This window comes from Asterias amurensis, chromosome 3, assembly GCF_032118995.1.
Source record: "Asterias amurensis chromosome 3, ASM3211899v1".
NCBI classification, from domain to species: domain Eukaryota; kingdom Metazoa; phylum Echinodermata; class Asteroidea; order Forcipulatida; family Asteriidae; genus Asterias; species Asterias amurensis.
The window spans coordinates 16,410,634-16,430,952 of NC_092650.1; the positions used below are offsets into that span (position 1 = coordinate 16,410,634).

Genomic DNA, 20,319 nt, shown 5'->3' on the forward strand with positions numbered 1-20,319 from the left:
TCCGCATGTTTCGCCGTGTCATGACATGTCTTTAAAATAAATCCGTAATTCTCGCTATCGAGAATTTAATTGTTTTAATGTTTTCTCAAAAAGTAGGGCATTTCATGGAACAATATTTAAAGAGAAGTCTTTCACCAATACCTTCTGTAAACCCTGTAAATAATTTGTAAACCTTAAAGAGAAGTCTTTCACCAGTAGCTTCTGTAAACCCTGTAAATAATTTGTAAACCTTAAAGAAAAGTCTTTCACCAGTAGCTTCTGTAAACCCTGTAAATAATTTGTGAATCTGTGAACCTTTTTTCTTCTTTTCTGTACCAAAAGTGCACTTTTGGTAATCACTTTTAAAATGAATGATAAAAACATAACTGCTTTGAAATACAGCAGCTCATGACGTGTGTAAAGAAATTTGAGATACATTTAACCTCACAGCATTGTAAAAAAGATATCAGATTTTGTTCCCCACAATTTGAAGCTGAAAAGCGTTACTGTCAATAACATTTTTCAGATTATCTTTTCCTACACGGGAAGAATGATCCTTAAAGGAAGAGTTGTCTTGAATCGGGCGAGTTGGTCTTTAAAAAAGGGTTTGAAACCGTACGTTATAAAATGCATATGGTTGGATAGTTTAAAAGTAGAAATTAATGATCCACACAAACATGCTCAGAAACTGCAGTTTTCCTTTTACGTCGCAAAGGGACACGGTCGGCCATTAACTATGGGAGTCACAAATTTGACTCTACAAAATGGCCGATCCCGTTTGCTCGCTTCATACTTCAAAATGAAATGTTTCTCAAAATGCTATTTACTGTCGAAAGCTGCAGCACACTTCTTATTTCTATTAATTTTAAGAGCGATTACTAACGTATATACATGTAATCCCTTTAAAGTACTTGTTTCTCATGGAATGGGACTATTAAACTATTATTGAAAACCAAAAGCTGCAATTTAGTAAGACTATCTGTTACATCTTCGACCACAATATCAAGTACTGTTTTATTTCTCAATCACAAAACAATGTTACTTTCTAAAACAAGTGTTCCTGTCACATAACATACACTTGTACAATTGTTTGACAATAATCCGATATCCAATTTATTAAACATTTACAACTGCTTTGACTAACTCTTCATACCATTTCAAAACACTGGGATTTTGTTGACCATGGAATATTTTCTTCATGCAGAGAGCAATCCAATGACAAATTTAGGTAAAATAAATGTAGATGATATTAAAACTTATGATTAATATTATTATCTATACATTACATTATATACAACATAGCCAATTATTAATAGACATCCATTGCAAAGGACCGTTTTATACCTCTATATATTACTTGATATTAATACTTAATATTCATTAATATAAAAAAAGCGGATACTCCTTTGGGTTTTTGAGATTGAAAGAAACAGACAGAAAACAATTATTTTTCAAAAATAAAACTTGACAGGAATGGTCAATAATATAAGTTTTCTCAATCAATTTCAGCAAATGAGCAGCCAATTTAACCACCAAGCTATTCTTTTTCGCACGAAATTGAATGCTACTGAAAAGGGTCATTCAATTTCGTTTTATGATTAGTCAAATGTAACGTTGCGTCTTCGTTTTAACAAAATAATAACTCATCAAAGCAGCATTCAAATTCGCAGACGCTTCTTTAGGCTTGTGTGTCACGAAAAAGAACGACAATATGCTAAATTGAACGGTGTTAAAGGAATCTGCCTCGACTCAAAACGAAATTGAAAGGCCGAATTCTGAATTTGAAACACAGTAACAACTGGAGAGGCAAAACGGCTTAAACTCGAAAGCATGAAAATGAAATTGGCTGCTCATTTTCTGAATTTGACCGAGAAAACCTATACTTTTAAGATAAATTAAAATAATATATGCCCTAATGTATGAATAGAGGACACAAAGGATCTGAAAAGATCGATAACGCCTTCAAATGGAACAAGTTTTTCTCTTTTCCCCCTCCCCAAAAATCCTGCCAAACTTCATTAAACTGCCTTAGCGCAATAAAGTGCGAAGCACCTCAAAACTGTGCTTAGCAGATAAAGTACTCATGTGTGTTATATTCACCATTTGTGACTGGTACCCTTACTTTTGCTTAGCAGAAATTGATAAGCTCTTTTTTTCTGCTTAACCAGCTTTTTACAAAGCATGTCGTGGCTGTTTGGTTACATAAAGATTTGAAATGGTCATCTCGTCTTCATAGATAACATATTTTTGAAATAACATACACAAATTGTTTTGTAGAGTTCACAATGCTGGTAATACAGAAATTGGTAGTCAATGTACATGGTCAAATTTTCTGCATTGTCAAAGGTTTGACATTTCTTATCATATGGCAACATGTATATGAGAATGAAAATGTTTTTCCCCTTTATAAGAAGAAAACAATAGGAGCACTGGTTCCTAGATAATGGCCTTGAAAAAATAACCCTTATACAAAGAGGAATAATACATACCTGTGAAGTTGAACGGTTTCAAATAAAATTGTCAACACCCTCGGAAAAACATTAGAAGCAAGAGTAGGAGAGTTAAACTTCGTCTTAAAGGAACGTTACAGAATTGGTAAGAAACGAAAAATGTGAAGATCACAGATTTACATAAAACTTACACGGTCTAATGATGATGATAGTAGAAAACATCCCTTGAAATATTTCTGTCTGAAATAAATAAATGAACTTCCCGATTTGAGTTTATTGCTCAGTGAGTGTTTTACTCATTTTTGTTTTTGCATCAATGTCGTGCAAAATGTGTAATTGGTTTTTCACTATTCTCTCGTGACCCAGATGGACGATCGCTCTCAAACTTCTACAGGTTTGTCAGTTTATGTAGATGGTGGATTAAAAAATGCTTTACATTAATTCTGTAATGTTCCTTTAATGTAAATAATATAATATTTTGTGTTACTCTCTTTCTTGAGGGATGACTTGACTCTAATCTTGTTGAAGCAGGAACCAAACATTGACCGATACTTTTAGGAATATAAACTATTTACAAGATAGGAATGTAGTTATCAATCTTTCCTCGTTGTCTCTGAGCGACGCACTCGGCGATCCACACGATGTTCCTACATTCTTGCTCCTTCAGTTTAATGTACGAGTAGAAAACACCGTAGTGAAACTGCTGCATGAAGCCGTTCACATTGAGCTTGACCTAAAAGAATGACACATAATAACAACGAGAATTTATGTAAAATTTTGCATTGAATTTTGAGGTTGAACAAAGAATTGACTAGAGTGGTATTCGCACCAACGACCTCCGAATTGGCTTAAGGCTTGTGCTTACCTCGTGCTCAAAGAATTTATCCTCGAGCGTCTTGTCCCCGGGGTTGGTTCCAGCACCATCGAAGAGTTGTTTGTACTCCTAGAAATTGTGACATGAAATTTTGTTTATGAGTAAGTATTTCTCAATAATGGACATGAGGAATTATTTGTGCTTACTACTATTTCTGCTATAGTTAGCGAAAATGTGCTTACCATTAAGCTATAAAATTGTCTGCTGGTAACATTTTCCATTGCGTTGACTAACTATTTGAAACCATGATGGGTTGTGCCTGGTGGAGACTCTGTGCAGATGTGTGGATGCATTCACCACAGCACAATATTGCAGGCTGACATAGTGTATCCATCATTCAAAAATATGTGGCGCTTATTTTGAAAAGTCACACAATAAGAGGCTGCTCATATTTCAAGCAATCAATCAATAACACATTTATTTCCACATTCACATCACATGGAGGCCTCATCCTAAAAGCCGAGGCTTGTGGCGGATGTGCCCGTTTCAAGATTACAGAACAAAACGTGCATATCCGTCAGGTATGGTGGGACTATGTTTGAATGACCTTCTTTCATAATAGCACTATGTAATTGTTTATAAGGTGCTGTTGCACAATATGCTAGATAATAAGCGTTTACAAAGCGAATATTATATACACTTACAGCGTAGTTATCGGCCACTGCTCTGACCTGGTCGTAGTCGTCACATTTGGCTAGAGCAGCGAGGCCGTCTGGGTAGAGTTGTCCGCATCGTGGGTACAGCTTGAATCGATCTTCCTTTGTCAATTCAGTACCGAATGAGTTGATTGTAATGATGAATGCTCGGCGATCTGCTTCAAACTACAAACAAGAAGGACACAAAACTATGAATTGTACAATCTGATGCTGTTTTGGTTTGATGATGAGGTCTTTTAAAAACTGTTCCAGAAAAACAAACAGACAACACAAAACTGTGGATATGATTTTGTCATTCTGAAATATGTAGTTGTTCCATGGTGGAGAAGGAATTTATGTAAACAAAGAACTATTAAATATACAGAAGGTCTTTTCATACTATCAGTGTTGGATCCGTGTCGAAATTTATGCGGATCAGGTCCAACTTTTCAACAAAGATTAAAATTGCTCCGCTTTCACACTAGCTCTGCCTGGTATCAGCTTTTGGGTTTACACGTGTATGTTTTGATCCGTGTATTGTGCGATCGTTTCACACTGCCAGACCCCTACAAAGGAATAGTGATTAAACGGCAGATTGTTCAAACACCCTATCTTCAATTCTGAAATGTAGAAAGTCTTACCCCAAGAATTGTACACATGACGTCAGCAGTGGCCCCTCCAAGCTCATCGCAGAACTTGTAGAATGCTTCCAGGTAGGCTTTGTAGAGTGTGTTACGAATAATCTCAATATTCATCTCGTCCAGATCCTGCTCCGAGATACACTCCTGGAAGAAGGGGGCTGGTGAGAGAGCAACGAAGAAGAGAACAGAGTTAGTCTTAATGAATTCAACTAAATTAAAAACCCTTTAAATAACCTAAATACTCTTTGGTGATGTTTCCCAGTGAGTTGACCCAACCCTTCAAAACCATTCAACTGCATTAGTTTTTTAAGGTGGCACAACTTTGTTCATGTGTGTACTGTGAGGATGCATTCACCAAACAAAAATAAAAACTGGTTCATATAATAGCGCATTTTACAAAAATGTATCAATGCACTTTAGATTTAGTGCCCTGCAGCCAATTTCACGAAACACTGGGATTAACCCTTTGACGAGGTAGGACGTGTTAAATTCAGATACAAAACTGAACTCGTCATAAGTCCTAATATTAATCCTAAGTTAGGAATAGTTTGGTAAAATGACAGCAGGTCACTGGGCCTTTAACATTCCTATAAGCTTTCTCAGCTCTCTGGGGAGTTTACACCCTCGAACTGCCGGGGTGCTCCAAAGCACAACCACAACTACTACTTTCACAGGTTCCCACAAATTTCATTTGTCCTCTGTTTTGTTTGTTTTGTTTGTCATTTCCTGTTCCACGAAGTTACAGACCGGATTTTTATCCAACCCAGTATTGTGTCTAATTTTGTTCCTTGTACGTACTTTTCAGCGGTTTTGATCACTGGCCTTGCAGAAATGATAGAATAGTATTTTACCAAGTTGTGTGTCCACAATAATAGCGTTGTACAGATCGGCGGGTGTCGTGGCAACATTGACAGCCTCCATTTGCTCGAAGCTTCCCAAGGGATGACACTTTGGTATGAGCTCCGAGATGGAACGCTGATGCAGGGTACCAGTGATGAGTAGAATGATATTGTCGATCATGTAGCTGTACCTGTCAAGACGGATTGCAAAAAAAAAAACAGGGTTAAAATTGAGGTTGATATAAGTTTGGAAAAGCACCGAAGCACCCGAATCATTAGTCGAGCCTTGTCAAATTCATTTTGTTTTTCTTTAAAAATCTGTGAAACTGACACCAAGGTATCGTTTTGTTTGCTTTTTGTAAACACATTCATACATCTCCACCTGCAATGGCCTGATACCAGCATGAGGGGCAGACTGTTGGGCACACAGGCTCTTGACATTGATGTCTAAGCCCCCCAGGTGCCTTCACACTTAGAAATCACTTGCAGTTTGTTTTGGGATTCTATTGCTCTGTTCTATTAAAGCCATTATACACTTTCAGCACAGAAAAAATTTTTTCACAGATTTACAAATAACTTACAGGGTTTACAAAAGGTAATGGTGAAAGACTTCTCTTGAAATATTATTCCATGAAATGCTTTACTTTTCGAGAAAACATTAAAACAATTACCAGTTCTCGTTGCCGAGAATTACGGGTTTATTTTAAACACATGTCATGACACGGCGAAACATGCAGAAACAAGGGTTTTCCCCATTATTTTCTCCCGACTCCGATGATCGATTGAGCCTAAATTTTCACAGGTTTGTCATTTGTTTTATCAGTTGTGATACACGAAGTGTGGGCCTTTGGACAATACTGTTTACCGAAAGTGTATAATGGCTTTAATGCTTTCAGACATGACCAGACATACCATTGTAGTTAGAGCCATGTTCAGATTTCGTGTACCAAAGGTGAACTTGGATTTTTGATTCAGTGACAAAGGAATCTAGGAATGAATCCATTTAAATATAACTCAATAGAGCTAACAAATAACAAAAGTCTGAAACTTGTTTTAGGAGGTATGTTGAAATGACGGGCAGTTCCACATTTTGATAACCTTTGGAGTTATAGATTCCAGGGAGCTTTTGGGAAAATTATCTTCAGTGCTTAGAAAGTAGATCAAAGGCAGACTTTCAAAGAGTCCGAGTTCAGATGAAAGTCTGGAATGTCTCGTCTCTGGACCTTTGTTGCTAAAAACACCTTAAACATTTCTTCCGGCACTTTCTTTTCCTTACGTGATAAAGTCCAGGAACTTGGACAATGGTTCCACAGCATGATTACGGAGATGTTGAAATTCAACCACAAGCTTTTCTTTAAGTCTGTCGTCAATAACTGATACTGTGAGAGGAGACGGCTCATTTTGAAGGAAGTTTCCGTAGTCTGTACTCTGCAGATGCAGCTTTAGATCTGCAAAGAAAATAATCATTAAGAAATAATCAATAACAAGACAAAAATAGTCAACTGCAGGTTTTTTAGTTGACAATTTATTTACTTTTATTTACTTTTCTGTGAAAATTCATATCAGTCAGGTAATTCGCAGAGCCGAGCTAAACATTTGTCAGAACAATTTCAATCTATTTGAGAAAATTCCACGTTAGAACCTCAGTTTGTCATGGTTGATGCAGTTTTTTTTAAAGTCAGGTTGGTTACCATCAAACTGATTGAAGTACGCTTGATTGATGTCATACTTTAAATCCAAGCTGGGGAAATAAACACTACCAAGTGAATGTTGTTTTGTTTGTAAATACTTCACAAAATCATTTTGAATGGTAAGCCAAGCTGCCAGTTGGATAACTTTCCGTATGGCTCCAGCACCTTTTCACTTATTTTTACAAAAAGGGATATCGCATTGGATTGAGGTAAACTAGATACTATTGATATTACATTGGTTAAATGAAGCAAATGTTTAAATAACAATTAAACAATTTGAACAAACGAAAGACACTGTGAAAGAGTAAAAGAGGCAGCACCAAAGTCGAAAATAAAAGTTTTAGTAAAATAAAGCCTAGAGCCCTAGTTATTTAACGCAAACATGGCTTTGATTTTTTGAAATAAGTACATATATACAAAATAATTAATAAATTAAAGCCATTGGACCCTTTCGGTTCGGAAAAAAAAAAGTTCACAGATTTACAAATAACTTACAGGGTTTACAGAAGGTAATGGTGAAAGCATTCTCTTGAAATATTAGTCCATGAAATGCTTTACTTTTTGAGAAAACAGCAAAACAATATAAATTCTTCTTAACAAGAATTACGGATTTATTTTCAACACATGTCATGACACGGCTGAAACAAGGGTGGGGTTTTCCGTTGTTTTCTCCCGACTCCGATGACCGATTGAGCCTAAATTTTCACAGGTTTGTTAGGACCCTATTTGATATAGAAGTTGTGGTACACAAAGTGTGGGCCTTGGACAACACTGTTTAACGAAAGGGTCCATGGCTTTAAAAGGCTACCTATTGTATAAACTTGTATTGTAAGGGTAAATCATAAAATATTTCCCCTATCATTTTCCCTCCCTTCTCTTTAAATGCCCCGCCCCTTTGTTCGACAGAGCTTTTCCACTAAATTAAATCTACTTACGACGAGTCTAACTCTAATAAATGTTATTATTATTGTAAACACAAAAGTGAAAAGTTTCCGTATGGCGCCATCACTTTTTCATTCGATATGAAGTAATATAGTATAGTATCCAATTTACCTCAATGAGATATCCCTTTTTGTAAAAATGAATGAAAAAGTGGTGGCGCCATACGGAAAGTTATCCCACAAAAGGATCCATGACTTATTGAAATATTTGTATAAAATATATGAAAACGTGATGTCGACTGCAATGCAATGTAATGATTGTGTTGTTTGCTGGTGGTGCACGCAATGCATCACGAGTTCTGATAAAAAAAAAATTAAAGAAATGTGCATGAGAACATATTGTCCGGAAACTGGGCCAACACTCACCTTCTAAAATTTCACATTGGACAAGATTTAAGTAATCCGGTTGCCTCAAGATCCCTCCTTTAAATCCTCTAACGAGGGCCTCGAGATACCCGTCGTTAATGTTGAAATACATTTCGGTCATCATTTTGCCTCTCGAAAGTTGTGCCGACTCGCACAAAGTCTAGTCCTGAACTAAAATGATGATCTCATTAATTTTTAGAGCTGTCGATTTAATGAACGATCATGTGACTTTTAGACCATAACAGACGTACAGCTCCTCTTTGCGCACTTGCTACGGAAATGATCTAAGGGGTCCGCCGATTGGACACTTATATGCATAATGTTACTTCAGGACCAATGAAAAGATGCTTCAGCAATAATTCGCAATTGAGCGATCTTATGAGATTATGCCTCTGTGGTATAATTGTATGTTTGATTGTATCGTGTGTACTTTTTACACTTAAACGATTAGTTTACTTGGGGAGAAAATTCTTCATAATTCTATGTTCGACTTTGGAATCTAAAGTAAAAAACCCAAATTCGACATCACTTTTTTATCGCTAAAAAACTGGTTCGATCCAGAAGACTTGTTCAAATATGCAAAAAGCCTTTTAGCATTTTAGCCAATCAGGCAGCGGTTCAGTAATCCTTCTTCTCATGGTCGTCAGATAGTTTCGTACCCGTGCACCCAAGCGGGCTTTACCAATAAGGGGTCGATGTTGCAAACGTCCATAACACGAGGTTGACGTTGATGTGACGTAAATATTATAATTAGCCCAATGGTATTTAATGGCATGACACTTTATATTTTTCCTCTTTCAGATTTAGCCACTGGCTCGTGTGGATCGTCTCTGTGAACGTGCGCTCAAAAAATCAAACTCATAATGGCAAAGAACGGCGGAAAACTCCCATACAAAGTTGGTATGTTGTCAAATTCAACTTATTTTTTGGAGGTGTAATGAGTTTTAATGATTGTTTTAAGTCTTGATTGATTTTCCTGACTTAATAACCGGTGTTTTGCTCTTGCTTGCCGGTACTCTTTGTTTCTGTGAACAGCGCCCTCTTTCTAACTTGTATTGGGGGTGTGCACTGCACTACACCATGTTGTAAGATGTTGAGGAGTGAGCGAAATGACTCTCATTTAATTTGAAAAAATAAAGACTTTCACATACAAAATTTATTATTCTCATTGGAGAACGGTTAATAAAATAGAGGAGTTGATGTTTCATCTGCTCAGTTAAAAAAAAGTATTTTTGTAGGCTTAATTTAGATTAATTCAAAATAAAATAAAAAATTAATCAATTTGCATTGCACGTTGTCACTCATAAAGTTTTTGTCCTTTTTCTTCAAAAATATTTTCTCAATGGTGTTTTGAGTGTTCATTAGACATTGAGGATTAAGCTCGTGCCCTTAGAATTTGTGTCATGATTTTTGAAAGTGGTAAAAATGGGCAAAATCTGGTGACTGGCTGTCGAAATTGTACGTGTTGGACCACTGATTAACCGTTGCCGCTCGAACCGATCTCGTAACCCTCTGGCCTGGCGGCCGTCGAGAGGAGGGTTACGTTATCGCAACTTCTACCCTGTAATTCTTGGTATAACCCCAAATCATTTAAAATTTACTCGGTCAGTTTCCCTTGTGGTTTTGTTGGTATCTGAAACAAAAAGACGCATTTCCTTAAACAAGTGATCCTCTGCTTTCCAGGTTGTATTGTAATTTGGTAGTGATCCCTGGCTTACACATCAGTTAGTGGTTGTATGGCTACCGACTGGCACCCCGAACAAAGATCTAAACACAATAGTGAGACCGCCAACATAGGGCTAGATAGCTCGGTTGGTAGAGCGCCGGCATGTTTAATCCAAAGGTCGTTAGTTTGAGTCCAACTATAGTCAATTTTTCTTTGTTCAACTCTAACTAAATCACCCTGTAAATCTCTGTTATACTAAAACCCTTTTAACATCCTTCTTCTGCAGCTGACATCTCCTTGGCGGAGTTCGGCCGCAAGGAGCTCGAGCTTGCCGAGTATGAGATGCCAGGACTGATGCAGATGCGCAAGAAGTACGGTCCCACCAAGCCCCTGAAGGGAGCACGCATCGCTGGCTGCCTCCACATGACCATCCAGACCGCCGTGCTCATCGAGACACTCACAGAGCTCGGAGCAGAGGTAAGAAACATTTTTTTATTAATTTAAAATTATTTAAGCACTTCAAGTTGATAGATGATAAACTTGCATTGGGGATGAAGAATATTAATTTGTCTTTTACATGTACACTGATATGTATTGGCACATTATGCTCAGTACTTGCCCGAGTTCTGTGGAAAAAATCACAGGAATATTTATTGGGTGGGATTCGAACCCATGGTCTTTGGTTTCAAGTTAATATCTTAACAAATTGTCCCCGCCCACCTGCAGCACTATTTTTGTGGTAATTTTTAGCTTCTGTGGGGAACCTTTCCCTTTGGAAATGTCCTATGCCACAATCGTGATAATGAAACCTTTGACAAAGGAAATACAGCAAAGGTTCGCATGTCTTGCATAATTTGATGTTGTCGTGTGAGCAAAATTGAGTAGGCACTTGTCGTGATTCACAAACCTTGGTGAGTTACGGCAAAAAATATGTCATACTTGGCTCTTGTTGAGCAGAATTCAATGAACTATGGTGGCAGCCTGTCCATTCTAATTAAATCCATCAGTATTAGCAGGGTGACAGCAGTTATCAACTCTATCTCTGGTTGTAGCATTCAATTGCCTCGATGCCCCCTGGCCATTGCCTTGGTGCCAAAGAAATGCTAATTGAAAATTTCCTCATAGCTAGATTGCCCTTTACCAAGGAGAAAATGCCTTGGTGCCCATCCCCTTTGACAAAACGAAGCAAACATGTACAGGCCTGCTAATATACCCCTCTGAATCCACCTCCAGGTCCAGTGGTCCAGCTGCAACATCTTCTCCACCCAAGACCACGCGGCAGCCGCCATTGCCGTAACAGGGGTGCCCGTGTACGCCTGGAAGGGCGAGACAGATGAGGAGTACATCTGGTGCGTTGACCAGACCATCTTCTTCCCCGACGGGCAGCCACTGAACATGATCCTTGATGACGGTGGTGACTTGACCAATCTGGTTCACGAGAAGTACCCAGAGCTCCTGGCAGGTACGTAAAAGATCGTTGGTCCAACAAAAATATATCCTTATTGTTTCCTGTAAAACTGCTGAGCACAAAAAATTTACAATTTGAGGGAAAAAATGCAAACAAATTGATCAAATTTTATTGCATTTAATATTAAAATTCTATCGTATCCCATTCCGCAAAGTAACTCAATAATATAAAAATAGCAAGTAGGGCGATTTCTCCATTGATATGGAACTTTTGCATAAATCAGAAAAATAATGCAATAGTGTATAGTGCCTAAATAGAATATAGATTGTAGAATTGTTTACCACTCAATATTGGGCGCACTTATTTTCAACAAAATTTTCCTGGTCTAGTCATAACTATAGGTATATTGTGACAACAATATTCTCAAAAGACAAATTACGTAAATTGTGAAATGTAATCACTCGCTGAAAAACTTAGAGAACACTGACTTAAGTGGCTTAATTGTGGACTTTGTGCCCGATTCTGAAACCATTCTTATGAAGACACATACTGGTTTGTCCCGGACCCCAATTGACAACAATGGCATTGTTGTCAATAAGCTGAATGTGATACCATGTTCTTATCACGAACGTTCTTGGCTAACCTTGGCTAAACACAATGCCTGCATTATCTTTGTAAGTAAATAATCCTTTAGATGCACAGAATGTGTTGGTGCTAAAGCTGTAATACTTTTCCAACTCGTGATGTAAACAGATTTCAAGCGTAACATGTTGATAAGGAGGGAACTGGTGATAGATAGTTCCCTAAAATGAGCTGAACAAGCACTAACAGAAGATCCAATATCGAGCATTCTCAACAGAACTGAAAGATATTAACCAGGTTTATCTCAAAGTTGTTTACACAATGAGGTAACCCGCCATTGTTTTCTTTTGAAAACCACTGGGTTCGTATTGTTGTAAGTTTGATTTTTGGGGTTGAACAAAGAATTGACTAGAGTGGGATTCGAACCAACGACCTCCGGAAACGGTAGAGCGCCAGTATGTTTCTGGAGGTCGTTGGTTCGAATCCCACTCTAGTCAATTCTTTAATCAACCCCAAAAATCATTTCAAAGTTTACCCAGTCAGTTTCCCTTTGTGGTTTATATTGTTGTAAGTTTACCGGCCTAATTATAAAAATCACCGGCCTCGAGCCCGAACCATTTCAAGCCCTGCCCAAAGGAAATGCATCAAGACTAGTGCTGGGCGAATAGTGAAATTTTGTTATTCGGATACCGCTGACCAACTATCCGAAATTAACCGGATATTCGAATAGTTTTTTTTCGCCGCTAGAGGGCGCTATAAAAAAAATAAAAATAAAAAAATATAAAAAAAAACAATTTTTTTTTCTCGCTAGAGGGCGCTGTTCGTTTGTGAATGAGATCTTCTGGGCGGATTGATATTAGTTTTAGACAGTGTCACTCGGTTCATTCATAAAAATGACCGGATCTAATTTAAAGATGGCGATTTGCTTTTTCTTTTGATCGTGGATGACTCTACGTGAAGGAAAACTTTTGTAATCTTTGAACAAATTACGTCAGAAATGTCATTGTTTTGACTCTTCACGGAGGTGAGCATAGTTAAATACTTAATTTATGCTGTTTTATGCTGTCTTAATAGAAGTTTCATTAAGATTCAGACAAAACATTCATGTCAGTTGTCGCCCGACGTCCGCGGATATTCGGATATTAAAGAATATCCGGTTACTTGGTTGTAATTACAGAACTATCCGGTTTATAAATAGCTATTCGCGCCCTATGCGGATATCCGGTTAAGAAAAAAAAGGCATTCGCGGTTACGGATAGGAAAACCTATTCGCCATTAACCGGATATTCGAATAATTCGCCCAGGCCTAATCAAGACCGTCTTTCAGGATTTATTCTTGAGGAAAATGTTTTTTGTAGTTAGCATTTTACATGTACGCAACTTGGAGCAAGTTCAGTTGAGCTATTAGACTGTTTTGCGCGACAAAAAAGTGCCCATGGTAGCGAGGTTGAGTCGCTCACCCAAACTTTCACTTGGACTCATGGTCTTGTCAGCATTCAACTTGCCCAGCAACGAGTGGGTTTCTGTTACAAGAAATATCTTTCACTGCTGAAAATGAGTGATTTTTGAAAAAAAGAAGTATATTTTAAGGTAGGCAAAACCTTTCACATATGGGTGACATTATAACTTTACAAAGCCCAATTTCACAGAGCTGCTTAAAAGCACGCTTACCAGAATAAGGTAACCGGCCAAAGTGTAATGCCACATGTACAACTTCTAGCGGATATGCTGACTTTGTAGTTCTTAGCAGAATAAATGTTAAGCACCGTTGTCTATAGTTGTGTCTTTATGAAATTGGGACTAGGAATAAACAGGCTGTTGATTAAATCAGCCAAACAAAAAATAAATCAGCATATTTAAGGTTGAAGTACCTGACTTTCGCCTCTTCAAAAAAATCAAACAAAATTTTCGTGATTTTATGAGATGTTTCAAATTATTTTCTTGCACCCTCAGGAGTGAAAGGTCTGTCTGAGGAGACCACAACTGGTGTGCACAACCTGTACAAGATGATGAAGGAAAATAAACTCAAAGTCCCCGCCATCAACGTCAACGATTCAGTCACCAAGGTAACTAGTATTGATTTTTGAAATGGACACTCTGCCCACTGTGAATGTGTTCCCATACTTTCCTGTGTATAGATCGTGTCGAATATGACATTACCATTCAAATAGCTGTTGTACAACATCTGTGAGCGTGTGCATGTGCTGCCATAAAATTGAAACCAGAAACGCTGGGTGCTGCATGCTTCGTTGATGTACGGCCCGCCCTACATTATTGTGGCCACTTTCATAGCAACAAAGGGGTTATTCGATACGGCCTATAGGTAGCATTCTCCTTTAACAGTGGACCGCTGGCCAAATGCCAGTTAAAATATCTGAGGACCTGTCGTTATTTCTCTTCAAAGGGTCTGGTCTTAAGAAGCAGACTACTGAAATGACAAGCTAATTTGTCATGCTGGCCAGTCACCTAAAAAGTTATGGACAAACCCAGATAAGAATGTGTATTATATGAGAAGTTGAAATGGTAATGAGATTTCTCTCTCTAATTTTGTCAACAGAGCAAGTTCGACAACTTGTACGGCTGCCGTGAGTCACTGGTCGATGGTATCAAGAGGGCGACTGACATCATGCTCGCTGGGAAATGTTGTGTCGTTGCCGGCTACGGTGACGTAGGAAAAGGCAGCGCCCAGTCCTTGAGGGCCTTCGGAGCCAGAGTTCTTATCACAGAGATTGATCCCATCATTGCACTCCAAGCTGCCATGGAAGGTGGGTACCTATCCGGGGGTGGGGGAGGGGGAAATCTGGGGGGGGATGTATGGAAGTTTTTCTGGGAGTCACGTTTTGTATTTAACAGAATATTAGTTGGTAGAGCATCCGCCCTGAGCGTCATGGGTCTTGGGCTCAAGTTCAACTAACTTTGATGTTTTGTATCTGACATTTAATAATACCTTCAGATGCTACTCTTTATGTGTATAAGACAACTATACACGTTCATTCCCATATGGAGTACTGTTGTCACATTCGGGCCGGAGCTTGAGTACTGTTGTCACATTCGGGCCGGAGCTTGAGTACTGTTGTCACATTCGGGCCGGAGCTTGAGTAATGTTGTCACATTTGGGCCGGAGCTTGAGTACTGTTGTCACATTCGGGCCGGAGCTTGAGTACTGTTGTCACATTCGGGCCGGAGCTTGAGTACTGTTGTCACATTCGGGCCGGAGCTTGAGTACTGTTGTCACATTCGGGCCGGAGCTTGAGTACTGTTGTCACATTCGGGCCAGAGCTTGAGTAATGTTGTCACATTCGGGCCGGAGCTTGAGTACTGTTGTCACATTCGGGCCGGAGCTTGAATACTGTTGTCACATTCGGGCCGGAGCTTGAGTACTGTTGTCACATTCGGGCCGGAGCTTGAGTACTGTTGTCACATTCGGGCCGGAGCTTGAGTACTGTTGTCACATTTGGGCCGGAGCTTGAGTACTGTTGTCACATTCGGGCCGGAGCTTGAGTACTGTTGTCACATTCGGGCCGGAGCTTGAATACTGTTGTCACATTCGGGCCGGAGCTTGAGTACTGTTGTCACATTCGGGCCGGAGCTTGAGTACTGTTGTCACATTCGGGCCGGAGCTTGAGTACTGTTGTCACATTCGGGCCGGAGCTTCTGCCTGTATCTTTATTCAGAGCGTGCAGAAGTGTATTGTTAGTGTTACTGGTGAAGGGTTGGGATCAAGGTTACAACCTCTTTCCCATTGTAGGTCTGTAGCCAGTCTTTCTTTTCGACAGATATTTTCAATGTGCCACCAGTGTCTGACCAGGTTCCTTCTATCACCAGGATGTATGAGCGCCGGTCCAGACTTTCTGCTTCTTCTCACCCGTACTTATCCTTTGTTGATGTTTAGAACATAGAGCCATTAAAAAAGCTTTATACTGCATCTCTTTGGAACTTCTGTTCATGTGTATGTTTCCATCCATCCGGTTTTAAGAGTGGATATCAATTCCAACCTTCATTTTTTCCCTAATTTATTTTCATCTTGTACTTTTCATTCTTGTCAAAAGTGGATTTATAAAGCCTTGTGTGGGGGGTGATCTTGCCTATTAAAGAAATGTAATAATTAAAATAACATAATATTTTTAGTAAAGCAATGTGGATGCTCAGGTTTTTCAAGTTACAGAAAGTTAAACAGGCCTATTTCTAGATTCCGACTTTAATGTTAATATGAGAGGGCTTCTGGTTTAGCAGAGGGCAGGTTTAAATTTAGGCTTACTTAAAATATAAATTCCACACAGTAGAAAAAACGTATAGGGATGATCGTAACAGGAATGCTAATTTGAACATGTGATTGATGCACAACTTGATCAGGCTTGGAATTAAACTCGGGTTACGGAGACAGTGACCTTCAATGCCCCTGGTCCTTCAAAATTGTCCATTAACTTAAAGATTTTACAAAATGAAAATGGCCTTGCCCTTTCGAAGATGAAGTTCCAGGCCTGGTCAATATAAGGTGAGCGTTAGCTTTTCATGGGATAAACTATCAGTATTTATTTGATTGTCTGGCAGGTTACGAGGTTACCACAATGGAAGATGCCTGCACGAAGGCCAGCATCTTCGTCACGGCAACAGGATGCGCCAACATCATCACCGAGGAGCACTTCCCCAAGATGAGGGAGAACGCCATCATCTGCAACATCGGTCACTTTGACTGTGAGCTGGACCTGAAGTGGCTGGAAGACAATGCCAAGAAGGTCAACATCAAGCCACAGGTACAATTTTGTTTTCTTATTATGTTATGCTACTTTCCATTGCTTGTTGGTTGTTTTTTTGTAGAGCAGCGTCATGAGCGCCGCTTGCGGTGGATTGGCACTATAAAAGTTTCCATTATCTTTGTATAATGTCTTATGCAGAAAAAATTGCTATAGGATTTTCTGCTTAACAGAAATGAGCAGGATACCAGTCATAAATTGTACATGTGTCATTGTATTTTGAAGTCTTTACTGCTGACACTGAACGAAAACTTTAACATCAATTCTTTTTTGTTGCTCAGGTTGATCGCTTCACTCTGCCCAACGGCCGCCATTTGATCGTCCTCGCTGAGGGTCGTCTGGTCAACCTTGGCTGTGCCATGGGACATCCCAGCTTTGTCATGTCTAACTCTTTCACCAATCAAGTCCTCGCCCAGATTGAGCTGTGGACTAAGACCGCCGACTACCCCCTTGGCGTCTACGTGCTGCCCAAGAAGGTGAGAACTTAAATTCTTTTGTTTTGCCAGGTCAAAGTAAAATTAAATTTTCAATCTATAGGCTAATGTAGCTTGGGAGAAACCATTGTCACAGTGCAACCATCTCGGTTTAAAGACACTGGACACTATTGGTTATTGTCAAAGACCAGTCTTCTCACTTGGTGCATCTCTGTGAAAATTTGAGCTCAATTGGTCTTTGAAGTTGCAAGATAATAATGGAAGAAAAAATACCCTTGTCACAAAAGGTTGTGTGCTTTCAGGTGCTTGAGTTTGAGACCTCAAATTCTAAGTCTGAGGTCTCGAAATCAAATTCGTGGAAGATAACTTCTTTCTGGAAAATTACATTACTTCAGAGGGAGCCGTTTCTCACAATGTTTTATACTATCAACCTCTCCCAATTACTCGTTACCAAGAAAGGTTTTATGCTAATAATTATTTTGAGTAATTACCAATAGTGTCCACTGTTGCATGGTGTGGTAGTATACTTTGGTTAGGTTTGCGGCAACACCATGTGAATATCTGGAGCAGTGGTTGACATCTCAACTTTACGATCAGTATGCTCTGATCATCTCCAGGAAGAAGGTCAAAACAATTACAAAAAAAGATCACAAGTTTTAAATATTGAGTATTCTGAGTGACCCCGAGGGTGTCGTGGCGAAGCAGTTTAGAGCATCGTATTCAAGTTGTGGTTAAGTCATCGGAGTGTGGGTTCAACTCCCGGTCGTGACTCGTGTGTCCTTGAGCAAGATGCGTTACTATAATTGCTTCTTTCCACCAAGGGGTATAGTTGGCTACCTGTGAGGGTAGGGGTTGATACTGTGTTTGAAAAAGCCTCTGAGGGCACGGCAGCTCAGGCTGTATACTCCCCAGGGAGCTGAGAAAGATAAAAGAAATGTTATTGGCCCAATGACCAGCAGCCGATTTCAAGAAACGCTAGGATTAATCCTAACTCAAGTTAGGACGACTAACCCGTCTTAACTTAGGAAGGGTTCAATGCGTCCTACGTATTTGGATACAGGATTGAACCAGTCCTAAGATTAATCCTAAGTTAGGAAGAGTTTGGTGAAATCGACTGCAGGGCACTAATGTAAAGCGATATGGTTATTTTGTAGAATACACTATTTAAGAACTAATTATCATTATTATGCGTGTGTAATTTGTTCCCCTTCTTAACATCATCGAAAACTTGTCGTTCTTCCACAGCTGGATGAGGAGGTTGCCCGTCTTCACTTGGAACATGTTGATGTCAAGCTGACCACGCTCAAACCCAAACAGGCTGAGTACCTCAGCATGCCGGTTGATGGACCCTACAAGCCCGATCACTACCGTTACTAAATGACCGATCGAAACGCCTTGATGTAACACGCAGCTTCATTCTTAAAACATTTATTCAGAAAGAAAGAGTCGGGGGGGGGGGGTGAAGTATCGTTGATTCCTAGTTGACGTTGACTACCCGCTAACTAAAACATTTCATGCATTATCACAAACAATTTAAAATTGTTCCATAAAGATTTGAGTTTAGAGGCTTTTAAAGGTACACAAGACGGTAATAATATATTAAAGGTGCCCTGTTGCTGCCCTTAACTGAACAAAAAGTGTGGGCTTCAAATTTTTTTTGAACTTTGTGAGCCCTTAGCTTTACATTATGAGATGAGCATGTCAAATGCAAATTGTTATGTAAAACTAGGTCAGCGCGTCACCTTCAATGTATTAATTACCTGGACTTATTTTGTTTATTCCTAGATAGTTTTGTGTACTCTTTGGTGTAGAGTTAAAAGGGAAAATTTTAATCAGACTTTGTAAAATTTGTTGCTTTTTCCTTTCTCTCTGAGCCACTTATATCTACTAGGCTCTTAGTTTCAATTCAATTCCGGCAGTTTTAAGGAATTTTAGTGATGGAGGTGGGACATCCAGAGGGTCGTAGAAAATATCCATGCTGCATGATAACTTCATGTTGAGGCATTTATAATTTTCTCTTGGGAAAATGTACCGGTTGTTGGTTGTGGTTTTAAAAGCTTGTCATATTATATGTTCCCTCTGAATTGATTTGAAATCAAGTTACCTAATTACTTTGTTTTAAGTTGAAGGACCTTTTACCTGGTTCGTTTATGTAGCAGTAAATATTATGGCGTTGTATTTGATGCAATGTTTTAAAATCAGCGAGTTTGACCAATTATGAGATCTTGGAGGGACGAATTTGTTGTACGAATTCTACAATTGCGGAATAAACTGTAATTGCAGTGGAGCTTGTGCAACTGAAACCTTGTGTGTGGTAATTTTGTTTACAAGTAGTTTTTGTGTGGATATTTTTAATATTTTTTTATTATCCTGAAGGAACTCAAATCACGATTTTGTAAATTCTTTTTCAGAATATGAGTTCCACTTGCATCAGTGTGCTCACCAATGAAAAACTGTTCGAAATGGTTAACCCGACTGACTAAGCTTTAGTAGAGGTTGCCAGCTCTAAAAGTGCTAGGCAAGGATTGAGCCCAAGTTACTACCTGTGAAGCCATTGGACACTTTCGGTACAGATTTTTTATTTTAGTTCACAGATTTACAAATAATAACGTACAGGGTTTACAGAAGGTAATGGTGAAAGACTTCTCTTGAAATATTGTTCCATGAAATGCTCTACTTTTTGTGAAAAAATTAAAACAATATCAATTCTCGATATCGAGAATTACGGATCTATTTTAAGCACATGTCATGGCACGACGAAACGAGCGGAAACGGGGGTGGGTTTTCCCGTCATTTTCTCCGGACTCCGATGACAGACTGAGCCTAAATTTTCACAGGTTTGATATCTTGAATAGAAGTTGTGATACACGAAGTATGGGCCTTGAACAATAATGTTTACCGAAAGTGTCCTATGTCTTTAAAGGGATGCACCTTTACTACACTTCAAAAATAAATTAATGAACCACGAGGGAAACTGACTGGGTGGATCTAAATTTGGGGGTTAAACAAAGACAATTTTACCAGGGCAGGATTTAAACCAACTACCTCTGCTTTGATGT

At 38.9% G+C, this 20,319-nt stretch overlaps 2 protein-coding genes across 2 annotated transcripts; one reads left to right on the forward strand and one right to left on the reverse strand.

Moving 5' to 3' along the window:
• Positions 1-961: 961 nt before the first annotated feature.
• LOC139935133 (V-type proton ATPase subunit d 1-like) lies at positions 962-8,660 on the reverse strand. The gene is made up of 7 exons (XM_071929608.1): positions 8,417-8,660; positions 6,695-6,866; positions 5,431-5,609; positions 4,580-4,737; positions 3,948-4,124; positions 3,295-3,372; positions 962-3,162 (listed from the first exon to the last, which is right to left on the reverse strand). Exons 1-7 carry the CDS (start codon positions 8,538-8,540, stop codon positions 3,001-3,003), a joined length of 1,050 nt encoding a protein of 349 aa, XP_071785709.1. The 5' UTR covers positions 8,541-8,660; the 3' UTR covers positions 962-3,000.
• Positions 8,661-9,190: 530 nt separating this feature from the next.
• Positions 9,191-19,563, forward strand: LOC139935071 (adenosylhomocysteinase B-like). Its single transcript, XM_071929526.1, has 8 exons — positions 9,191-9,316; positions 10,369-10,559; positions 11,316-11,544; positions 14,026-14,138; positions 14,630-14,837; positions 16,624-16,826; positions 17,108-17,302; positions 18,506-19,563. The coding sequence occupies exons 1-8, from the start codon at positions 9,280-9,282 to the stop codon at positions 18,635-18,637; spliced, it is 1,308 nt and encodes a 435-aa protein (XP_071785627.1). The 5' UTR covers positions 9,191-9,279; the 3' UTR covers positions 18,638-19,563.
• Positions 19,564-20,319: the final 756 nt, after the last annotated feature.